The following is a 21,582-nucleotide window of genomic DNA, read 5'->3' as shown; positions in this document are numbered from 1 at the left end:
AAAATTGGGCCTGGAAATTGACATCTGACTTGCTGCAGAAAGGTGAAAATGGGCTTCTTATTTGCAAAGAAAATTGTGGCTCTGCAGCTCAATTGGTCTCTCTGCTTGCCTTATACCTAGTTAGGTCATTGGTCTTTACAGTTTAGTATTGTCTACGCCAGGGTTTCCCAAACTTGGGCCCCCAGCTTGTTTTTGGACTACAATTCCCATCATCCATGACCCTGTGAACTAGGGATGATAGGAGTTGTACAGAAACTTGGAGACCCAGGTTTGGGAAACCCTGGTCTGCACTGGCTGACTTGCATCAGCTCTCTAGGATCTCAGACAGGAAAATTTCCCAGCCGTAGCTGAAGACACAGGGGTTTGAAATGGGGACCTTCTGTATGTAAATGAGATACTCTTCAGCTGAGCTCCTGCCCTTCCCTTATTTAAGACAGTCTTTTCATTTGGGTGCTTCTGTTCAGAAATGGAACTTCAGCACACCTGAATCAAGGGATTGGAAACTTTTCCTTCCACATGTTTTTGGACTCCCAACTCCTACTAACCCCAACCTATGTGGCCAGTGGTCAGAGGTGGTGGGAGTTACGAGTTCAGCAACATTACCTGGAAGGTGAGTGTAAGCTCTTAGGCCACAATGGTCCCCACCTTTTTACAGGATAGGTGGAAAGAAAAACAGGGTTTGTGGATGCAGTTCTGTCTAAACCGTTAGTCCTGGATATGCTGGCATGGGAAAGAGTCTGTTCCAGAGGCTGGGAAGTTGATGATGAATGCAACAGCAGAATCTCTCCTAAGCAGTAGATCTGTAGAACCCAAAGAGGTGGAAGGATAGAACCAGCAAAGCAAGCTCAGTGGTTTCCAATTTCTAGTGGGTCCATAGTATTATTATTATGTACAGAGTTGGAAGGAAACCTCAAAGGTAATCTAGTCCAGTTGACAATGGTGCAGGAGACCCCACATTTCAGCACCTGTAACAGGTGGCTTTCAAGGCTCTGCTTAGTATATAACACATAGCAAAATGGACTTTTTAGAGCAGCAGCCTTTAGAGCAACACACCTTTGGAAAATAGATCCCCATTTCAGTGTTTTCTGGAGCTCTTTGCATGCATATCGCCAGCACTTGAGTTCACTGTTACGAATACAATTGTGACAGAAGACTTTGCTCTGAGAATGCAGTTCCTGTCAATATTTAAGAACCTTATTTTCCTCACACACACCCCTTCGCTCTAATCCATTGTCTTTGTGTTTGCCGTAGAAATTGCAGGGCACAGGTCCCCTGATCTTGACAGAGGAGGAGAAGAGGACCCTGATCGCAGAAGGGTACCCTATCCCTACCAAACTGCCCCTAACAAAAGCAGAAGAAAAAGCACTGAAGAAGATCCGCAGGAAAATAAAAAACAAGGTAGGAGTTGCTATTAAACAACTTGGACTTATATTCAGGGTTGTTGGGGGTTTTTTTGTCGGGGGAGGGAGGACTTGGGCAAGATGCTCCTGGTGAACCACCTTCTCTGGGCAAGTCTGCTACTGTTGACGGCACCAGTTTTCTTGCTGCCTTTCTCTGGACCCAGAAGGTGAGGCTGCTGTTCCGTCCAGCTCCTGCCATTGCTTGCTCACTTGGAGGTCAAGTGAGCCGACAGCAGTGAGAAGGAGGAGGACCAGCAGGCTCCATGTCCTGGCAGCCTTCCTTTCACTGAGCCTGTGGGGTTGGCCAAGCGCCAGATAATGTTGGCCCTGTTTTGTTTCTCATACCAAGGAACTCTGTTATCACCTTCGGTGTATTTGTTCAGGGTATTTGTTACACTATTTTCCCACGGCAAAATCTGCCCACTGCTATGCCTATATAGAACAAAACACGATAAAGCAGAACAACATTTCAGGGCAATCTGCTAGCATTATGAAAGACACGTCTGCAAAATTTTACCAGGGTCGCCGTGAGGTTTTTAAAGGGTCACAGAACAGCATTTCAATAGGCCAAGCAAAATAACTCCTGTTAATCAGCTCTGTGTTACATCAAGATGGAGCGATCTGCTAATCATTCATACTAAGGCCTAACAATAGAAATAGAAAAGAACCCAATGCAAATTGCAGCAAACATAGTCTTATCTTATCCAAAACTTGTTCTTGGTCCCGAGGCCACCATCCTCCCAGACTGGGTGGAAGGGGCCAGAAAGAGCCGGGAACCAGGTCTTTCAGAAATTCATAGCCAGATGCTATGCCAAGATGGGGAGACTGTGTCCTCCAGATGTTTCTGGACTACAGCTCCCATTATTCTTGACCATTGGCTATACTGGCTGGGGCTGATGAGAGTTGGAGTCCCACCATAGGCTTCCCATCCCTGTCCTATATGCTGTCGCAGATCTGTGATGGTTCTTCGGTCGAGATGGCTAAATGGTGACTTTGTAAGTTTGTCTAGTCTGTGATAGCTTTCATTACAAATCCTTGCACCGGTAAGAGCCTAAGACGAGCCTGCTAGATCAGGCCAGAAGCCCATCTAGGCCAATATCCTGATCTCACTGTGGCCAATCAGATGAGTGTGGGAAGTACACAAGATGGACAGGAGCAGAACAACACACTCTCCACCTGCAATTCTCACCAACTGGTATTGAGAGGCATGATTCCTCTGGCAGTGGAGATGGAACGTAGCCGTTGTTGATAGCCTTTTCCTGCACAAATTTGTCGTCTTCTAAATCCATCCAAGTTGGTGACCATCCCTGCCTCCATATTTTAACAATGTGGTGCATGAAGTTTCTTTCGTTTATCTGCCCTGAATCTTCCAACATTCAGCTTCAGATGGAACACATTAGTTGAGTGCCCCCCACTGTCTTCAGAACACCCCTGTGAGGTAGGCTAGGCTGAAAACAACTAGCTCAGCATCTAAGCTAAGTCAGGATTTGGGCCCAGGTCTCCCTGGTTGCAGTCTGAAATTTTAACCCCTGTACCTAAACACTTGCTCTCTGGTATGAAGCTGGGCTTCTTCTGCGGCAGTGAGGAGCTGGAGTGGCATGGCATGGGCAACACTCCACTGTGACATGAGACATGATTTTACAGCTTAAAGCTGAGGTTGCTTTCCTTATCCACTCCTGAGTTCTAATTCTTCTTTTAGTTATGGCCTCTGTTAGGTGTGTAATCGGTGCTTTGCCTTTCTCCTGTAGATCTCTGCCCAAGAGAGCAGGAGGAAAAAGAAAGAATACATGGACAGCTTGGAAAAAAAGTAAGCTTGCCAGAATGACCTGTACAAGAGAAAGTTGGATTCTGGAATGCAGAATCCCAGCCTCCCCAGTCCATTCCCTCTCCTGCCTGGTTTTCTGTTCTCATTCTTTCCCAAGAAACAGTCAGTCAGCCATCATTCCATGGTGACTTAAGCATGTTATGTCCTCATGGGGCTGTTTGCGGATCCCCCCTTCCCTGTTTTCTTTTTCTGCAAATGGTTGGGGTTCCTCCAAGGCTGCTGCTGCTTCCCTTAAGTGCCTGGGTGTTGCTTTTTTGGCTTCATAAGCAACAGCGCTCACAGCCTGAACATTAGAAATAAAGGGAAATGTAGCAAGATTGCAGTGACGGCTGTGGAAGGGGTAGACAAAATGGAGGCTTCATAACGCAGTGGTAGAGCAGTTGTTGTTTTTAATGCAAGAACTCCTATCTTTGGCTGAAAGGATCTCTCTGTGATAAAAAGCTCAGAGACCCCTTCACTGAGGCCCTGAAGAGCTGCTGCCTTTCTGAATACGGTAGAAGGGCCAGCGGCACGACTCTATTCAAGCCAGATTTATATTCTCACCATGTTTATTTTGATGCCGGCAAGGAACCAACATGGCCACAAAGCATTGGAGCTGTGTGTGTTTCACATGCCCCCTCGTGGCTGCTCCTGGAAATACTACTATTGTTAGCACAAGAAAACAAGCTATAGCTGTTCAAGCACTTACTTGGAGGTATCATTGCAGCCCTGTCATGGTCTGAAATACCTATGCTCAGAACAGAATTTGGCACGGAATAAGCTGCTGAGATTATTTCCTTCTCTTTGTTCCAGCATCTCGGCATCTCCTCCTCCAGCATGCAGTGCAACTCTTGCTTACAAAATTGATGCACGCACTCTTGCCGTGGTGGCAAGGGAGAGTCACCTTTTTCTGAATTAAAGGATTGTGACAGATTTCTGTCTGCTTACTAGCAGCTGTTCAGAAAGCATATCCCACTTTGGTTGTTCCATCCCAACCGAGGAAATAGCTTAACCTTTCTTTGTCTGCTTGTTCCCAAGGGTCGAGTGCTGCTCAAATGAGAACAGCGAGCTTCGCAAGAAGGTAGAAGTTCTGGAGAACACAAACAGGTGAGTTATAAAGCACTCTGGTCCGTAGCTAATACTTCTGTCGTGTTTTGGAGAGAAGCAGCTGGCTATATTAACTCGCCAATTGCATGAGCAAGATTACAAGCTGGAAGTGGAATAAGAGCAAAAGATGAGCCCATCTAGTTCACCAACCAGATGGCCATGGGAAACCCCTAGCAGGGCCTGTGTACAATAGCACTCTCCCCTCCTTCAATTCAGAAGCACAGAGCTCCCAGCAGGGAAGGCACAACATAGCCTTCATGGCCAGCAGCCGTTTATAGCTTTATTCTTCATGAACTTGTTTAACCCCCTTTCTAAACCATCCAAGTTGTTTTCCGCCACTATACCTAGCAGCAGTGAGTTCCACAAATTAATTTTGTGCCATCTTAAAGAAGCACTTCCTTTTGTCTGAGCTAAATCCTCTAGCATTCAGCTTCATTGAAACGGCTCTCAGTTCTTGTATCGTGAGAAAGGGGAAAACACTTCTCTTTACCTGCTTTCTCCATACCATGCAAAATTTTATACAACTCTGTCATATCAGGCCCTCGGCCACAGTGGGGGATGAGACGTCCCCAGTTAATCTCTGTGATTTCCAGAAACTGATACTCAGAGGTGTACAGCCTCTGAAAGTGGATTCAGAACTTCATGGGAGGATAAGAGGTTAGAAATTTGTTGAGTGAGGACGAGGATGTCAGTGGCTCCTTGCCATGGTTAACTAATACACCAAACTCTCTAGTTCAGAAATATGGTTTGTGTGTTTGTGTGTTAAACATATGGGCACATTGCTATCAATTACATGGCAATTTGGGCAATACCGTCTACACCTGCAGCTGGCAAGTGGCCAGTGCGGTGTTGCATATCAAGGCACTGACAGTGAGAAAGGAACATGGTGTCAGGACCGAGCAAATCCCATCAATAATGTCTCTTCTCTTGCTGGATCATGCACCTGGGCTCTGTCAGCTTCCTGCACTGTGACGGACTAGGGTAGTGAATCTGACATACATATTTTTTGAAAAACCACCCAAATAAAGGAATGCACTCATGCATTTGTTGGACGATATCGCTGGAGTGTGTGTCTGCATCTGGGAGCGGATTATCTCTTTGAGGATAAAGACCCAGAAGTGGTTTCCAAGTCTGACTGACACTTGGTGTGTGTTGCTAATTGGATAGCAAGTGTTCCGAATCTCTGGATCTCATACCGCGGAGGCAGCCTTGGAGTTTAGAAAGCGTCTCCCACACACGGCTTTTGTGCTCTTGAAGGCGGAATGGCATGTTGCCATAACAAACTCAGCTCCTCTTACCCAAGTTCATGGTTATAGTATGGGGACAGAAGAGGCATTTGTACCGCCTTGCAGATTGTAGGCTTACGGGTGGGGGTTCTTAGCCATTCTTGCACCCATTGATTATACCTTGCAAAGCACCCTCCTTTTGGTCTGTTTCCCCCTATGCTGAACCTTTTTGTTTGTGCAACCTGTCTGGGACAGGAGAACAATTAAAAATGGCCTAGATGACTAGGGAGAAGGATCAAGCACTATCTTCCTGCTGGTTAATGTAAAGGTAAAGGGACCCCTGACCATTAGGTCCAGTCGCAGACAATTCTGGGGTTGCGGTGCTCATCTCGCTTTATTGGCCGGGGGAGCCGACATACAGCTTCTGGATCATGTGGACAGCATAACGCAGCCACTTCTGGCGAACCAGAGCAGCACATGGAAACACTGTTTACCTTCCCGCTGGAGCAGTACCTATTTATCTACTTGCACTTTGACATGCTTTCGAGTTGCTAGGTTGGCAGGAGCAGGGACCGAGCAACGGGAGCCCACCCCATCGTGGAGATTCGAAGCACCAACCTTCTGATCGGCAAGCCCTAGGCTTTGTGGTTTAACCCACAGCGCCACCTGCGTCCCTTACCTGCTGGTTAGGAGGAGCCATATTACAACAGTATTGTATGCCGACAGATTCAATTCATGTCACCTTTAGCTAAGAATGGATCAGCTGGTGATGCGGAAGAACCCCAGCTTGAGTCCCTACAGAGCCCCTGTCAGCCAGACAAGGCAAAGCTGGGCTAGACAGACGAGTACAGTGTGCCCTGATAGATCAAGGGAGCATCCTGTGTTTCTCAGCTGTAGCTTAGGCTTGAGGAAGCTGTGGTCCTCTAGATGATGATGGATTCGGACTTCCATTGGTTCCAGCCAGCATGGTTGATGGGATCAATAGTGTAGCAAAGTCTGTAAGGCTACAGGTTTCCCACTCTTGCTATACAGTGGTGCCTCACAAGACGAAAATAATCCGTTCCGCGAGTCTCTTCGTCTAGTGGTTTTTTCGTCTTGCGAAACATCCCTATTAGTGGCTTAGCGGCTTAGCGCTATTAGCGGCTTAGCATCTAAGCGGCTTAGAAAAAGGGGGGAAAAGCGAAAAAAGTCGCAAGACTCGCAAGACGTTTTCATATTGCGAAGCAAGCCCATAGGGAAATTCGTCTTGCAAAGTGCCTCGAAAAACGGAAAACCCTTTCGTCTAGCGGGTTTTTCGTCTTGCGAGGCATTCGTCTTGCGGGGCACCACTGTATAGCTGATAGTGCTGTCTTGAAAAACATGTTGAAAGGCATTGAGCCTTCACATTCCTTGTCTGTATTGAGAAGGTATGGTTGTTTGGGTTTCAAAGCAACATTTTGACTCTAGCTACAGTAGTTTTGAATTTGGTTGGATAAAGATAATGAATATACGCCATATTTAACAAACGCGCTGCTCTAGCAAAAGTCAGTGCAAGGAGTGGAATGGGAATTCGCCCACCAGTGTGTATTCTGCACAGTCCCCAAATTTGCTCTTGGGGGTTGAAGGACCCCAAAAAGAGATTTAGGGAACAACATGCAGGGAGGGAGGAGAGGGGGGAAAGGTTCCATTGTGCAAGGAAAATCATTGCACTGATACAACCTTGACTTTAGCATTGGGTTGAATGCAAGCCATTATCTTTTGTGGATTTAAGTTGAGAATAAACTTCCCTTCCTCCAGTTTTTGCAAAAGGGGACTTTATTGAGGCATTGTAATTTGTTGATTTGCTTACACTGAACAGATTAATAGGTGATATTTTTTATTTCACTGACTAGCTGTCCTAATATTTTTAAATTAAATATTTGGATTGGAGTTTTCTGGTTCAGATGTCTTGCAAGTGAACCTTCCTTCAGCTCCATTTGCATTAAAATAGCATAAAGATGCTCTTGAGATTTTTACCATCTTTGGTCAACTGAGATACGCTTATCTATTTTCATCCCCAGTCTCATCAGTGTTTGACAATATGTTACATGTTAAAACCTGCAAAAATCTGTACTCTTCTAGCAATGGCAGCATCCAATATAAGTGACTTGGTTTGTTCTGCAGTGTTTTTGGTCCTTTCTGTGTGCAAACAATTGATTGACCAAGAATGCACGCAGCCCTCCATCCAAAAAGAAATTTAGCTATTCCTGATCTCCATTTGGCATTGGCATTTGATACACTTGGGACTGGTGCAGATGTGCATGGCTGGGCAAACAGCCCAGCATGGGTCTTTCTTTCTTGTTCTGCAAATGTGTTGGTGTCAAGTCCTTTTGAAGGGGCCGTTGTTGGGATGCTGCACATTTTGGCGGAATGAAATTGATCTGATACATTTCCCAGCGTTCCTATTAAACAGATTGCCTCTTAAGATTATGGCTTTGAGACTTAATTGGACATTTCCTTGTTGATGTGCCAGTGTCCTTTTTCTGGTTGTGTATTCAGCACTGATTTATCTTAAATGGCTGCTTCCTTTAGAATAGGGTGTGGAGAAACCATTGACTTTGCCCAATCCTTCAGCATCAAAACACAGTGGGTGTAAAGAAGGCAGAAAATCAAAAAGATGGTGACTGGAAGAGCTCTTCCACCCTTTCCTTGCCAATCAGCTGCCCTTCTCTTCCACAATAGGCTTTAGAAAGGCTTTTCTTATCCACTCTAGAGGCACACTAGCCACACCACTTCTGCTACCATGGTTGATTATGACCATTTCCTTCCTTTCCTTCTATGGATGGGCTAGTAGATTGAGTTATCCCATTTATCCACACAACATCCCTGCTAAGCTAGGCCAAGAATAACTGGCCAAAGGCCAGCCAGTGAACTTCTGAACCTGGGTCACCTCAGTTGTGATTATGAATTCTGTCCTGCAGGCTACACTCCTCTGGTTTGTTGACTGTCAATCTTTGGAAGGGGGGGGGGGCTGTCTGTAATCTTCACTTTGCACCTCATGGCCCACACACCCTGGGGGCACAATGAAAAAATAAAGCTAAATGGAAGGCAGGCGGCAAAGCTGTGAAATGGCTGAGCCCTCATTGGCCAGGAAAGTTCAAATGTGTGTGTGAGCGCGCACACACACACACACACACTCTGCTTTGGAGAAGGCAGTTCTTTGAATTGCACCCCCTAAGTGTGTCAGGCAAAGATCGCCATTTCTTTCAGCATCAGAGTTCCTGTTTTATGCTCTCACCTTTTTCTCCTCCCCCCGCCCACTTTTTTGAGCTATGCATGTACTTGCTTCAGCAAAACCGTTGTGAATTTTAGTAAGATGTACTGCTGGGGCCTCTTAGCGTATCATCTACTCCCCACCCCCTCTTCCTCTTTAACTTCTTAAATGGCTTTTTCTCACTTAGCCTACCCCTTCCATTTTCAGTAGATAGCTGCCAAAATGAATTGTTTTCAGTAAACTGAAGAATGTCTTTTCTCTGCAGATGAGCAAGGCTTTTGACTTTGATTTATTCCCCTAGCACCACATTTTATATCCAAATGAAGCGTTCAAGTTTGAAAGAAGTTTTATCCTGAGTTGTAACGTAGCCATGACCCGGCACATGAGCTGCTCATCTCAGTTTCTTGTTATTCCTTTGGTCCTTCCCCTCTCCTGCCACTTGATCCTTTCTAACCTAGAGATGCTAAACCTGGAATCTCCTGCATTCAAAGCACATGCTTCAGCAGTGAGTTATGCCTCTGAATATCAGTTCCTGGGAATCACAGGTGCGGAGAGAGTTGTGCTCAAGTCCTGTTTTAAAAGGCTTCCTACAGGCATCTGTTGGCCACTGTGAGAACAGGATGCTGCCCTAGATGTGCTATTGGCCTGATCTTATGTTCCTATTCAGCACAGTGCACATAGGAAGCTGACTTAAGCCGAATCACAGCTATGTAGACTGGGTCTAGCCCAGTACTGTTGACACCAGCTCTCCAGGGTTTCCCAGCCCTGCTTACAGGGTCTCCACTTTTGGGCTGGCCTGGAAAACTGGGAATGATTTGTGGTCTCCACTGATCATCCTGCCGTACCACCACCACAGTCCTCTTGGGAAAGGCCAGAGTCTCACCTCTGACTTTGCCCTGAGCTTTGGAGGCAAAGTCAGAAGAGATTATGTCTCTTTCCCCAAGAGTCAGGCCTGGCTGAGAGGGAGAATTGGCGTTGGGTGATGCTAGATGACGGATGGGATACTTGCCAGAGGGCAGAAAGAGCGATCCCCGCGGCGAACTCGGCAAGCGTATTTGTGGAGCCTTTTCTCCTCTGCTTTCAATTACATGGTGGCAGCTTCCCATCTCCAAGGGGTTTCTGCAACTCAAGCATATCACAGTGTGCAACAGAGCCCTAATTCTGGCTTCTATATAAAGAGAAAAGCTGCTTCAGAGGAATGTTGAGCGGAGATGTGTCAGGGTCTCTTGTCCCCCTTCTCCAGCCAGTAATTTGCCACTCCTAACAAAGTACATAAAGGTAACTATAAAGGTAACTGACTATTAGGTCCAGTCATGACCGACTCTGGGGTTGTGGAACTCATCTCACTTTACTGGCCAAGGGAGCAGGCGTACAGCTTCCGGGTCATGTGGCCAGCATGACTAAGCCACTTCTGGCGAACCAGAGCAACACATGGAAATGCCGTTTACCTTCCCGCCGGAGTGGTAACTATTTATCTACTTGCAGTTTGATGTGCTTTCGAACTGCTAGATTGGCAGGAGCAGGGACCGAGCAAAGGGAGCTCACCCCATGGCAGGGATTCGAACCGCCAACCTTCTGATCAGCAAGTCCTAGGTTCTGTGGTTTAACCCACAGCGCCACCCGCGTCCCTAACAAAGTACATGAGATCAGGCCAATGACCCATCAAGTCCAGCATTCTGTTCTCACAGTGGCCAACCAGATGCCTGTGGGAAACCCATAAGCAGGACCTGAGAACAGGGGCACTCTCCCCTCCTGCAGTTTCCAGCAACATCCTGCCCACATGGGCTTGAAAACAGAGAGAGGGATGCTTGCATAAGAAAGGTGTAAGCAGGAGTGATTTGGTTCTGTGAAATGGCAGCTAGGGAATGGATTCAGCACTGCATTCCCTCACTACTTTTCTGCTCAAAGTATGCTCTCGTTTCATTCAGAAAAGGCACCTAAATTTTACAAAATAGGAGGCTGCAGGTGAGCAGATTTTTTTTTTAGGGCAGGGGTTATTAATAATATTAAGAAAGAGTTCTGGTCCACATAGATCTCTGGTGGGAGCATTGGAAGTCCTAATTTAAGCCTGAACATCTAGAGTCCTTGAATTCATTCAGACCCTAATTAGAGAGGTGCTTAGTTGTTGTTGTTGTTGTTGTTGGGTTTTTTAAAGGCAAATTTACATTTGGCTATAAAGGCACCTCTGGGGATGTATTTTGTAACTTGAGCATGTAAAGAAAGATTGGACTGAAGTGTGTAGAAGAGGGTTGGGGAATGTGTGCGGTTGGACTCCCAATTCCCATCAGCCCCAAGCAACTTGGCCAATTCTTAAGGGATAATTCAGTGACATCCATGGTGTAGAATATAATTCATGCACCTTGAAAACATGTATGTTTGTTTTCCTTGTGAGTGAAACTATAGGGCCCCAAGCTGCCAGATAAAGTGTGCAGTTGTTGTTGTTGTTTTTACTTTTTTAATTGGTTTGTTGTGGCAGGTCAACAGAGAGCTTTAGCCTACTCATAATTGCTCAAACCCAAATTGCTGGCACACACGCTTAAATCCCTCTCACAGAAGAGTGACAGTCTGGAGACACCCAGAGACAGTTGAGGACAGGGGGTGGGGACCTGTGGCCCTCCATATGCTGCTGACCTACAACTCCCATGAGTCCCAGTCAATGTAGCCAGTGGTCGAGGATGATGGGAGTTGTAGTTAAGCAACATCTGGAGGGCCATAGGTTTTCCACACCTGCCCTAGGTCAACACGTCTTCTTTAAATAAGAATCTGACTTTTGCAGCTAGGAAAGTGATGGGGAAATCCCCTGAGAAGTGTGAATGATTAATGGGGAGGTTTCATGATTAACGGGTTTTCAAAGGCATCAGGTTGGCCACTGTGGGAACAGGATGCTGTGGGCCCTAGGCCTGATCCAGCAGGCTCCTCCTACGTTCTTACAAACACCCTGCGACCAGATCAGGATGGATCTTCCTTCTCTTACAACCTAATCCCAAACTAATCGGGATGCATGCTCAAGAAAGGCCGGACATAGTTTAACCTCCATGTAAGCTTTGTGCAAGGTAGTAGGAATGAATGCTCAGTGTTGTCTGGAGAAGCCCTCTGCTCTGTACAGGTTCAACCGATCTAGCGCCCCAGAAGAAGAAACAGTCCTCTATGTGTTCTGGGCGTGTGCCTCTTCATTGGCAGGCTCAACAAATCTTGAAGCGTTGTATGAATATGACAAAGGGCAAAGAATAAGAGTGGTGCATGAAATGCAGAATCCCAGACCAACACATGTTGATTTCTGCCGCTCTCCATCTTTCAGAACACTCCTACAGCAACTGCAGAGGCTCCAAGCCATGGTGGCTGGCAAAGTGTCTCGCTCGTGCAAAGCTGCCGGCACGCAAACGGGGACCTGCCTCATGGTGAGTCCTGCCTATTCCTTTTCTCCTTAGGTCCCTCCCTGGGCCATCGATGGGTCACACATTGTTTAGCAGGAACTGCATCATGGTGGGGCACAGGGGCAGGGAACCTTTTTCAGCCCAGGGGCCACATGCCAGCGGTGGGCTATGCCAAAGAGGGAAGCGCGTAGAGCAACAAATGCAATTTTTTAACTTTTGCACAGTGGGCTAGCCCCAAAATAACCATCTCAGATCACCTGTATGCCTTTCTTTCTCCCCAATATGACATGTTCTGCCTAACATAAAAAAAACCCTGCACTTCTCATCTCAAGCTAAAAAGTGCTTCTTCCTGATGTGCTAGCTTTCTTTGGCCAGTGAGCATTCAACCATGCAATTCCCTCGGCAGCATTGCAAAGTCATATTGTCCCCAGAGAGCTGTGTCGTTTGCTTCTAGGCTGGCTTTATTTGGCAGGCGAAAACTGAAATGTGCTTGTCTCTCCCCCCGTCCTTGCTGTGTGAATCCAACAGGGGCAATTTGGTGTTGTTTTTGTTTTTTAAGCAGCTGTCCCTGCATCTACCAGTCAAGCCCTTACTTTGAGCTCCTATTAATTCTCCCCTTCCTGCCTGAGCTTTCCCTCTTCCAACATGTCCTGTCAGGCTGCTTTTTAAACTCACGGTTGTGTGTGCCTGTTGAGTCGCGAGGAGCCTGGGAAGTGCCCACTGCGATGTTATGAAACAACATTGAAATTCATGTCACAGCCTAGTCTAGCCAAGATGGATTTCCTACCTTTTTGAGTTTTGTGAGTAAGTAGCTCTGCTGAGCGGAATGGCTGCAGAGCTTCCAGCATTGCCATACTAATGTGGAACGTCTCTCCTTCTGTGGAGCTGAATCTGGATTGCATCTGCGCTCCTAGTTTCAAGCATCCTGTCTCATGATTAATGCAGCCTGGGGAAGGAAATCACCTCTGAGCCACACATCATTTTCTTGGTTTTGATATTGCTCTGTATTTGATGTTCGAGCTGTAAGACTTTATTTCTGTTCGTTGGCTCAAGTATAACTGAGTCTCTGTGTCTTTCCTTCCTCTCCCCCCACCAGGTGGTAGTTTTATGCTTCGCAATAATTTTTGGCAGCTTTTCCCAAAGTTACGGTCCCACGTCCTCCATCACAAAGGCAGTGCTACCATCCCAGCATTCCATGCCAGAGTCATATACAGCCTCTATAGGTGAGTGAGCATCTCTCTCGTGGTTCTGCGGTTATTCAGTTTCCAAAAGGAGAGGGAGCTACGATTTGCCTCTGCCCTGAGGAGCTAGATCTGACATAAGGGGATTTGCATTGCATTTTGTGCCCAAAATGGTTTCTGTTCTTCATTCCCTCTCCCTCCTACCTCTTTCTGTACAGTGAGGTCAAGGAGTCTTCTGACTTATGAGGGGCCTCCTCACCCGCTGGAGGAACAGCACTTCTCAGATCGCAGCAACAGCTGGGACAGGCACCTGGAGGCCTCCAAGCACTCAGCTCTGCCTTCGGAATCCGTGTCCAGGTCACCGCATGACCAAGTCACAGAGATCATGATAGCCAATGAAACGAGGCTAGAGAAGTCATTGCTGGTAGAGTTCCAGCAGCACAGGTGAGTGGAGGGCATGGGCTGGTTGAACACAGAGGAATGGTGGGAGGAACCAGCTAGGGAACTTCCACAGGAAGAAGTCTTAGAGCCCAGGGAGTGGTTATGGTACCAGAATGAGTGGTCAGGGGGAGGAGACTGGGAAGAGGAGGTGTCGGAAGCTGAAGAGGTAGCAGGGTTTAATGAGCAGGAAGAGTTTCTGGCAGAGAAAAAGGATAAGAGGCAGAAGTGGAAGCAGGAGAGGAGGTAGGCCAAGAGGCAGAAACAAATCAGGCTGGTGCAAAGTCATGGGTGTCTCTCCCTTCTGCTGCCACAAGCTGCCCTCCACCCCCATCTCCCAGAACCAGAAGAGGGCTGAAATGGGCAGAACAGCGTCACGCTTCATGCAGGTGCAGTCTCTGATTCCTTGGGGAAAGCTCTGGAGAGGAAGGGATCTAGATGGCTGTGAGGAAGCGAGGACTGTCAGTCTCAGCAACTGAAGACCACCAGTGCTCATTAGGCCTGATCCTCAGCCAAGTCTGTGGAAATTGTGTTTTTGCTAATAAGGAGTAAACTCCAACTTTGAATGTGTGAATGTGTGATTACTGCTTCTATGTCAGTGGATGAGGGTGTGGGGAGGACAGGACCCACAACTCCCAAAGCCCCCATTTTAACCTTTTACTGTTCTGGATGAGCTCTCAAAAGCTTATTGCAGAATTTGCCTCATACCAAGTCAGACCATTTAACTCAGTATTCCCTATGCTGACTGGCAGAAACACTCCTGAATTTCAGACATGAAGTCTTTCCTGGAGGTGCCAGGGATTGAACCTGGGACCTTCTGCATGCAAAGCAGATGTTCTACGACTGAGCCACAGCCTTTGCCCAGGTGATGCCTGCTGAATGGGCTTTAGTTAATCAGAGGGTAGATTTCATCTGAACACGAGCAGAAACTTCTTAAGGGTAAACACTGTTCAGCAATGGAAAGGCATGGTGGGGTCCCCTTGCAGAGGCTGGACAGTCATCTGTTGGGAATGTCCTGGCTGTGGCTTTCTTGTACTGAGTAGGAGCTGGGCTGGATTGGGGTAGCCAACATAGAGCTCTCTCCAGATGTTGTTGGACTCCAGCTCCCATCAGCCCCCACAGGAATGGTTAATGGCCAGGGATGGTGGCAGCTGTGGTCCAGCAACTTTTGGAGAACATCGGGTGGCTACCTCCATTTTCAATGATGTATTCACAATTGCAGGCATCGCTTAGGAGAAGATGGGCTCTTTCCTTTTCTCTTGTGCAGGTGGGAATAGTAGAGATGGCACTGGTATTAAAAATGATGCATTAAAAATAGTTGTGCATATATATATATATATATATATATATATATATATATATATGCACATGTATATATAAAATGAAAAACACTGCCTGATTAATTGGAGATGCCTTTTCCATTTTTGGGGGATTCATCTAACCAAGTAAATGTCTGAGCGTTGCAGCCCCGGATCGTGCGGCATTCTTTGCATTCAGAAGGTCCCAGGTGCCAGATCTTGGCATCTCCAGTTCAAAATGGTTTCAGGGAGCGAGGCTGGCAGGAAGGCTGCCACATGCTTGCATTGTGTAAATTGCCACGGCTGCTGATAAGAGCAATGGAAAAAGTAGCCTGCACTGCGATTTTGGTTGCCGTTTTGTAGTATAGTGGTTGCAAACAAGAACTATTTCGGAGGCCCGTTCGCAACCTGAAAAGAGCGCAACCTGCAGCGGCACGTCTATGCATGCGCGGATTGCGATTCGCTGCTTCTGCACATGCGCACGACGTCATTTTGTGCTTCTGCGCATGTGCGAGCGGCGAAACCCAGAAGTAACCCTTTCCGGTATTTCCGGGTTGCTGTGGGACGTAACCTGAAAGAACATAACATGTTGTATGACTGCACTGCCACTTCTTTTCCTACCTTTGCTTTACAGAGTCAACTCAGAGCTGGATGCAAACGAAACTCTGAAGATTGTTGAAATTGACAGAAGAGTTAATGCTACATCTTGAGATGAAAATAAAAAACGGGATTCCCTCCCACCCTTTCTCTTTATTCCAACCAAAGGTCTGAGGAACTTGTCTCTCTCAGTAAATCCGGAGGCCACAAGGAAAGTGCCCGGCTGGTTTTCTGCACTGGATTGGGAAGAAGTGGCTTTGGTCTCTGTAGTCCATGTTCTTTTCTCCCCTTCTCTCTCTCTCTCTCCCCCCCCCCCCAGCCTCCGACTCACACTACTCAGTTTGCCTTTCTGCTTCTACAACCAAGGGGAAGAATGGAAGGAGAGCTTGTTGGAAGATGATGGGAGTAGGCATGCCTCTGAGTGGAGGTGCAGAAGGGATAACTTAAGCAGTCCTCACCATCACTGCAAAAATGACTAGATGCCTTCTTTCGGGTCTTTTAAAGGGTAACAAAATGTGGTTTAATGACTTATAGCGGGTTTTCTGAATTCATCCAAGAACAGCCTCCCCTGATTAGGTGACTCGTAACACCATCATTTTATTCCTTTATGAGAGCCAATGTGGTGTAGTGGTTAAGAGCGGTGGACTCGTAATCTGGTGAACCGGGTTCGCTTCCCCGATCCTCCACACACAGCTGCTGGGTGACCTTGGGCTAGTCACACTTCTCTGAAGTCTCTCAGCCTCACTCACCTCACAGAGTGTTTGTTGTGGAGGAGGAAGGGAAAGGAGAAGGTTAGCTGCTTTGAGACTCCTTCAAATCCAAACTCTTCAAATCCTTTTTACAGGGAAATGTCACCATGGGGTGGCAAACATGTCTCTTACGCTTCCCTGATAATTTGTCCTGGACTATTTCTGCTTCCCCTGCCCCCGTTGTGCAATAGAAATGCAACCACAAGGATGGCACTTCCTTTTGATTTTTTACCTTAGTGGTGAAAATGGGCAGGAATTAATAGGTTAACAGAGGTCTGGCAAAATTTTATGATGCTTGTTCACGAAAACTTCCAATTGTGTTCGTCACTGAGAACTAAGCTCTATGTGAGGAATGGGAACTTTTCTCCCAATGCAAGCTCTAAGTGTGGGATCCCTCATGGAACAGTGGTGCATGTGCTAGGTTGACTCTTCTACCCTAACCAGTTGCAGTTCTATATTCTCTTATCTAGGAGCGAGCTTCATTAAACTCAGTGGAACTTACTTGTGTGTAGACATCTATAGGATCGCACTGTCTCAAATCTTGTAGCCAGCATTGCCTTAAACCTTTTTCCTCCCTCCACGAGGACTACAAACTTGTCCCTTCCTATAAAATGAGGGCAAAATTGATAGGAATCGGTCAGATCCACATGTTTCCATGTCTTGTAGCCTGGTCATGCAATAACTCATTTTCTTGATGTTACCTTATTAACCAAAGACACCCATGTTCAGTAGCAAAAGCTACATTGCCTTCATTTCCCCTTACACCCTTTTCCATTCCCGTCTATGGGCGTGTACCAATTGTATGCTGGAAATACAAAGCAGTCACTGATTCCTTTGCTGCATCTGTCTTCATGAAGAAAACAGACAAAATTCGGTTAGTCTCTTTCTTGTCTGGTCTGCATGAGAAAATGGAGCCAGCCTGAACCAAATCTGCTTGGAGAAACCAATTTGTACCAGTTTCTCATACAGGCGAGAGGTCCCCAGGCGACTCAGATTCCTCTGCCATCCCTGCCCCTCCTGTTGTAAATAGTATTTATTAGTTGCCCCATGATATCAGCTGGCAGCCGGAATGACAAGCAAAGGACGTGAAATCCCTCAAATGCTCTGGGTGACTTTTGAAAAAAATCCTATAACTTGCTTTAGGCCCCTGACATTCAACTTTAAAAATTGATGCAATGCAATGTCCTCACCCACTACCCTGGCCTCTTTGCGCCCTATTGTGATTTCTGTTCCATTGTGCATGCACTCACTTAAAGCAGACGTTGTGATGAAAACTAGCAAAGGTTTAAATCTCATGTTCTACTTGTTCCCTGCTACGGCAAACTAAAATGACCGCAACGTCCTCTCCTCAGTGCCAGGGGCCGATTCTGTCTCCAGAAAATTCAGCAAACATCTGCCACCCTTTCCCGAATAACTTGTGATGAGGATTGTTGGCTACGTTTGTGTGTCACTTTCCATACCAGTCACCATCTTAAATTAATATTGGAAGGAGTTGCATAGATGGATATCTTAACAGTGCAAAAGGTGTGCAGAACCTTTGGCTGCCAGATTTTGCGGAACTACAACTCTGCTTCCTTGGCCATTGGCCATGCTTGCTGGGGCTGATAGAAGCAACAGCCCTACACCTGCTGTAGAACAGTGGTTTCCCCACCTGCCAAGGGCCTTTGCTAAAATTTTAGCTGCCTGTTTGGGTAATTAAAAATGGTGCTCTTGGCTGCCGTCCTGCAGGGTTTCTCAAGAACAGCTATACATGCAAACATTAAGCAGTGGTTATTTCACGCTGTGTATTGAACTCCATGACATCATCTGTCATTGATCCCACATACTTGTAGCAATTATACTTTTTTTTAAAAAAAAGAAAGCTGATGGGTTGGCTTATAAAAGAAAGGGGCATTATTGTAAACTCTATATTTATGGAAGTCACGCTTGGGTCAGTGACGCTTCTTAATATTGCATAATCATTGACTAGCATGTAGATGGTGTGTTTTATTTGTGCATATGCTTCGATTCTGCGCTAGCGTTCCCTTTATATCTGCTATTTTTACCGTGCAATTTAATGTTGAAGCAAATGCTTCCGAGCCAGATTTCAGCTGATGCAAATTGTTGGTTTTCCATTTTACTCCAAGCTGAAGATGTGCTCCCCACCCCCTTCTTTATTATTCCCCTGCTATTCTTAGCAACATCGTCCAATTCTTGATGATAAATCTGGGTTAAATGTCAAATTTTAAAATGCCTAAGTTCCCCTTTTAGGAATTATTCCATCCGTGGGGTTTTCTTTTCTTTTCTTTTTCTTTGAACCTTCAATTTTGAGGAGTGCATGCTGTCTAGACGCTGTTTGGCTGTCAGTCAAGTGAGTGAGTAACATTAATTTGCCACATCAGGAAGGATATCCACGAAGAACTTGGGATCTCTCATGTCACAAGTCCATTGTGCAAACTCCCACCACTGCACACAAAGCATAAGACTGTATATTTAGCATCCTTTTCCCCACTCGGTGACAAAAATAATTCTCCTCTAATTGCTAATTGGAAAGAGGCCATTTCCCCCCTTGTATTTTTGAAGGTGAAACAGTAGGCCACTGCTATAGTGACTAAAGGGGGGGGGATTGTTTTTCAAAAGTTACAAAACATAGGAAGCTGCCTTATATGGAGTCAGACAATTGGTCCAGTTAGCTCAGTATTGCCTTCACTGACAGGCAATGACTCTCCACGATTTGGGGCAGGAGATAGTCCCAACTCTACCTGGAGATGCCAAGGATTGAACCTCAGACCTTCTGCTTGCAGACCAGATGCTGTACCACTGAGATGCAGCCCTTCCCTAAGTTCATATTTACTTACTAGTGGAGTTCTTCTGGATGTCTTTGCAAGCAGGAGTTCAAAGCCAGGGCTTCCGGATCCAAATCTGATTTCTTGCGAAATGAAAAGAAAAGAAAAGAGAAATCCATCAGAAACAAGGTCCTGTGAAATTTGTGTTGAACGTCTTTTAAAATAAATGTAACTTAAATTAAAAACCAGCTATTTATCTTAAATTATTTCAACATGTTGACAGTCTTCACCATCTGCTTAGGTTTCTTCTTTCCTAATAGTCCTCAAGACAACAATAATGTTATGCCACCATAAAGAATGTGGCTTAGTAGTTAACTAAGCCTTACTCAGAGTAGACACATTGAAATGAATGGACTTAACTTAGTCATGTTCATTATTTTCAACAGGCCTATTTTGAGTAAAACTTAGTTGACTACCACCTTAACTAATGTTTTTTGGTATGTAGAGAGGAAAACTAAACAGTGAGGTCAAAGGGGAATAAAATGAAAGTGCAGACTGTAATAATTCAATTAAGGCTTAAGTGCCTATAGAATTAGCACAGTGATCATGCACAACAGCAGCACAATCACCCTTCCATTGCTAATTATTCCACCTGATGGAACACCAGCACTCTAGTCCTATATCGAAAAGTAACAAAATAATCTATTTAGGAACGTAAGTCACAATTTACATCCTGGAATCACATAACATATACAAGTGTACAGTTCGTTCCCTTTGATATTTTTCTATGCAAAATTTACAGATTCTACTTGTATGTTTTAGTTGCTGTTTTGGGAAAATGGGGATCTCTGATGCAGAGCTTTGCGGCTGGCTAGAAATATTCAAATGACCACACTAGAATTCACAGGTTTAGATGTTCAAGTACAGTTTGCCACACAAGCACCCAGTCTTCTCTCTGGAGAATGGTTCAATGTGGTGATATAGGAGAGGTGATCATCTACTCTAGAAATGTGCCTGTGTGGTCCTATAAATGTCATTGGACTCCCATCACCCACCGCCAACATCATCAGAGGTGATTGGATATATAGTTGAGCATCTTCTGGAGGGGTCACAGGGTCTACACACAAAATGGTTAGCCTGTAAACTGGAAAGCCTATGGGTACCATTCCCCATCTGGTTTTCAAGAAATACCTGCGTTTGAGACTGTAAGCATTGTTCACATTAACTAGTTCACTGAGGAAATGCTGAAAACTTTCGCAGGACCCCGGGGAGGCAACTTTTAGATGTACCCAGGACCTCTGGGGAACCACTTATCTATGAAGAGAATCCCGTAAGACTGAGGGCTGGATCTGAGCAACCCAACCACGTGGACAGGAGAAATTCAGCGGGATGATTCACACTGTCTACCTGCCCGCATTCAGATGCAGCTTCTAGCCAAAATAGACAGTTCCATCCTGCAATTGGATATGTCTAAAAGGTTGCAGAAAATGCTGAAGCACATTTTCAGGGTGCACACATAGTGGATATGGAGTGTTGACCAAAACTGATGGGCTTCAATAAAACCATGAATTTGGTGTGATTCACCTGTATGCTGTTCTACGATACTATATTGCAGGAGAAGATCAGAGTGTGGGACAGGAAGGTGCCTCATACCAGCTCAGTCTATATGTCTGTGTAGCTCAATTTTGTGTTAACCATTCTGGTGCTCTCCTGATGTTTCAGGCAGTTGTGTGTGACTTCTTGGACACAAAGCACAACCATCTCCCTGCAGTGTCTTTGTTCACCACCCTAAACCACCTTGATCACTGAGGAACCAGTGCTAAGTTTCTGGCAGAACCTCAGTTTTCCCAAGAGGGAAGACACTTTAAAATCCACCCTACTAAGGCAGATGTTCTTAAAAAGAAAAGCTTGTTTCACTGGTCCTTCTTCCAGCCCCCTTCAAGCAGGTGCCCTCCCAGTGCTGTTGGATTATCACTCACATCATCCCTATTGGCCAAGCTAAACGGGGCTGTGGCAGTTGCCTTTGGAGGGCACAAGGTTGAGGAAACCAGCCTTAATTCATAACTTTCTTCCCCTTTCTCTGCTTTAATGGCTTCGTCCACCATTGTGTTTCCATTATTTTGTAGGTATCTAATATAAGAGAATAAGGAGGCAATATAGGAATTAGCAGGGAATAGAGCGAATGTGCATCTCTCTCAAGTTTTATTTACACACACCTGAACTTTATGTTGTAGGATTTTGGTACAGAGGTGAGTTTTTGAGCACTCATCTGTGATGTTGTATAGGCATGTTGGCAGAGCTGTCTGGTCATAACTGGCGAGGACTATTTCTGGTTCTATAGTAGTCATGCACCACATAGGCATATTTGGTTTGATTCAATCAAATGATGATACACAGTCTGTTTGTACTAC

At 45.8% G+C, this 21,582-nt stretch overlaps 1 protein-coding gene across 2 annotated transcripts in view; it reads left to right on the top strand.

The window, feature by feature from the left end:
• Positions 1–19,419, top strand: part of CREB3L2 (cAMP responsive element binding protein 3 like 2) — a 71,849-nt gene extending 52,430 nt beyond the window's left edge. For both annotated transcript variants that reach the window (XM_081878944.1, XM_081878945.1), the window contains exons 6-12: positions 1,252–1,398; positions 3,149–3,207; positions 4,243–4,311; positions 12,068–12,167; positions 13,240–13,366; positions 13,543–13,768; positions 15,695–19,419. In XM_081878944.1, the coding sequence (XP_081735070.1) occupies positions 1,252–1,398; positions 3,149–3,207; positions 4,243–4,311; positions 12,068–12,167; positions 13,240–13,366; positions 13,543–13,768; positions 15,695–15,770 (804 nt within the window). In that variant the 3' untranslated portion in view covers positions 15,771–19,419. The remainder of the gene's footprint in view (positions 1–1,251; positions 1,399–3,148; positions 3,208–4,242; positions 4,312–12,067; positions 12,168–13,239; positions 13,367–13,542; positions 13,769–15,694) is intronic.
• The last annotated feature ends 2,163 nt before the right edge of the window (positions 19,420–21,582 follow it).

This window comes from Podarcis erhardii (genome assembly GCF_964252035.2).
Source record: "Podarcis erhardii genome assembly, chromosome: 10".
In the NCBI taxonomy this organism is placed as follows: Eukaryota; Metazoa; Chordata; class Lepidosauria; order Squamata; family Lacertidae; genus Podarcis; species Podarcis erhardii.
The sequence above is the reverse complement of the archived record's forward strand: the minus strand, read 5'-3'. Positions and strand labels throughout refer to the sequence as shown.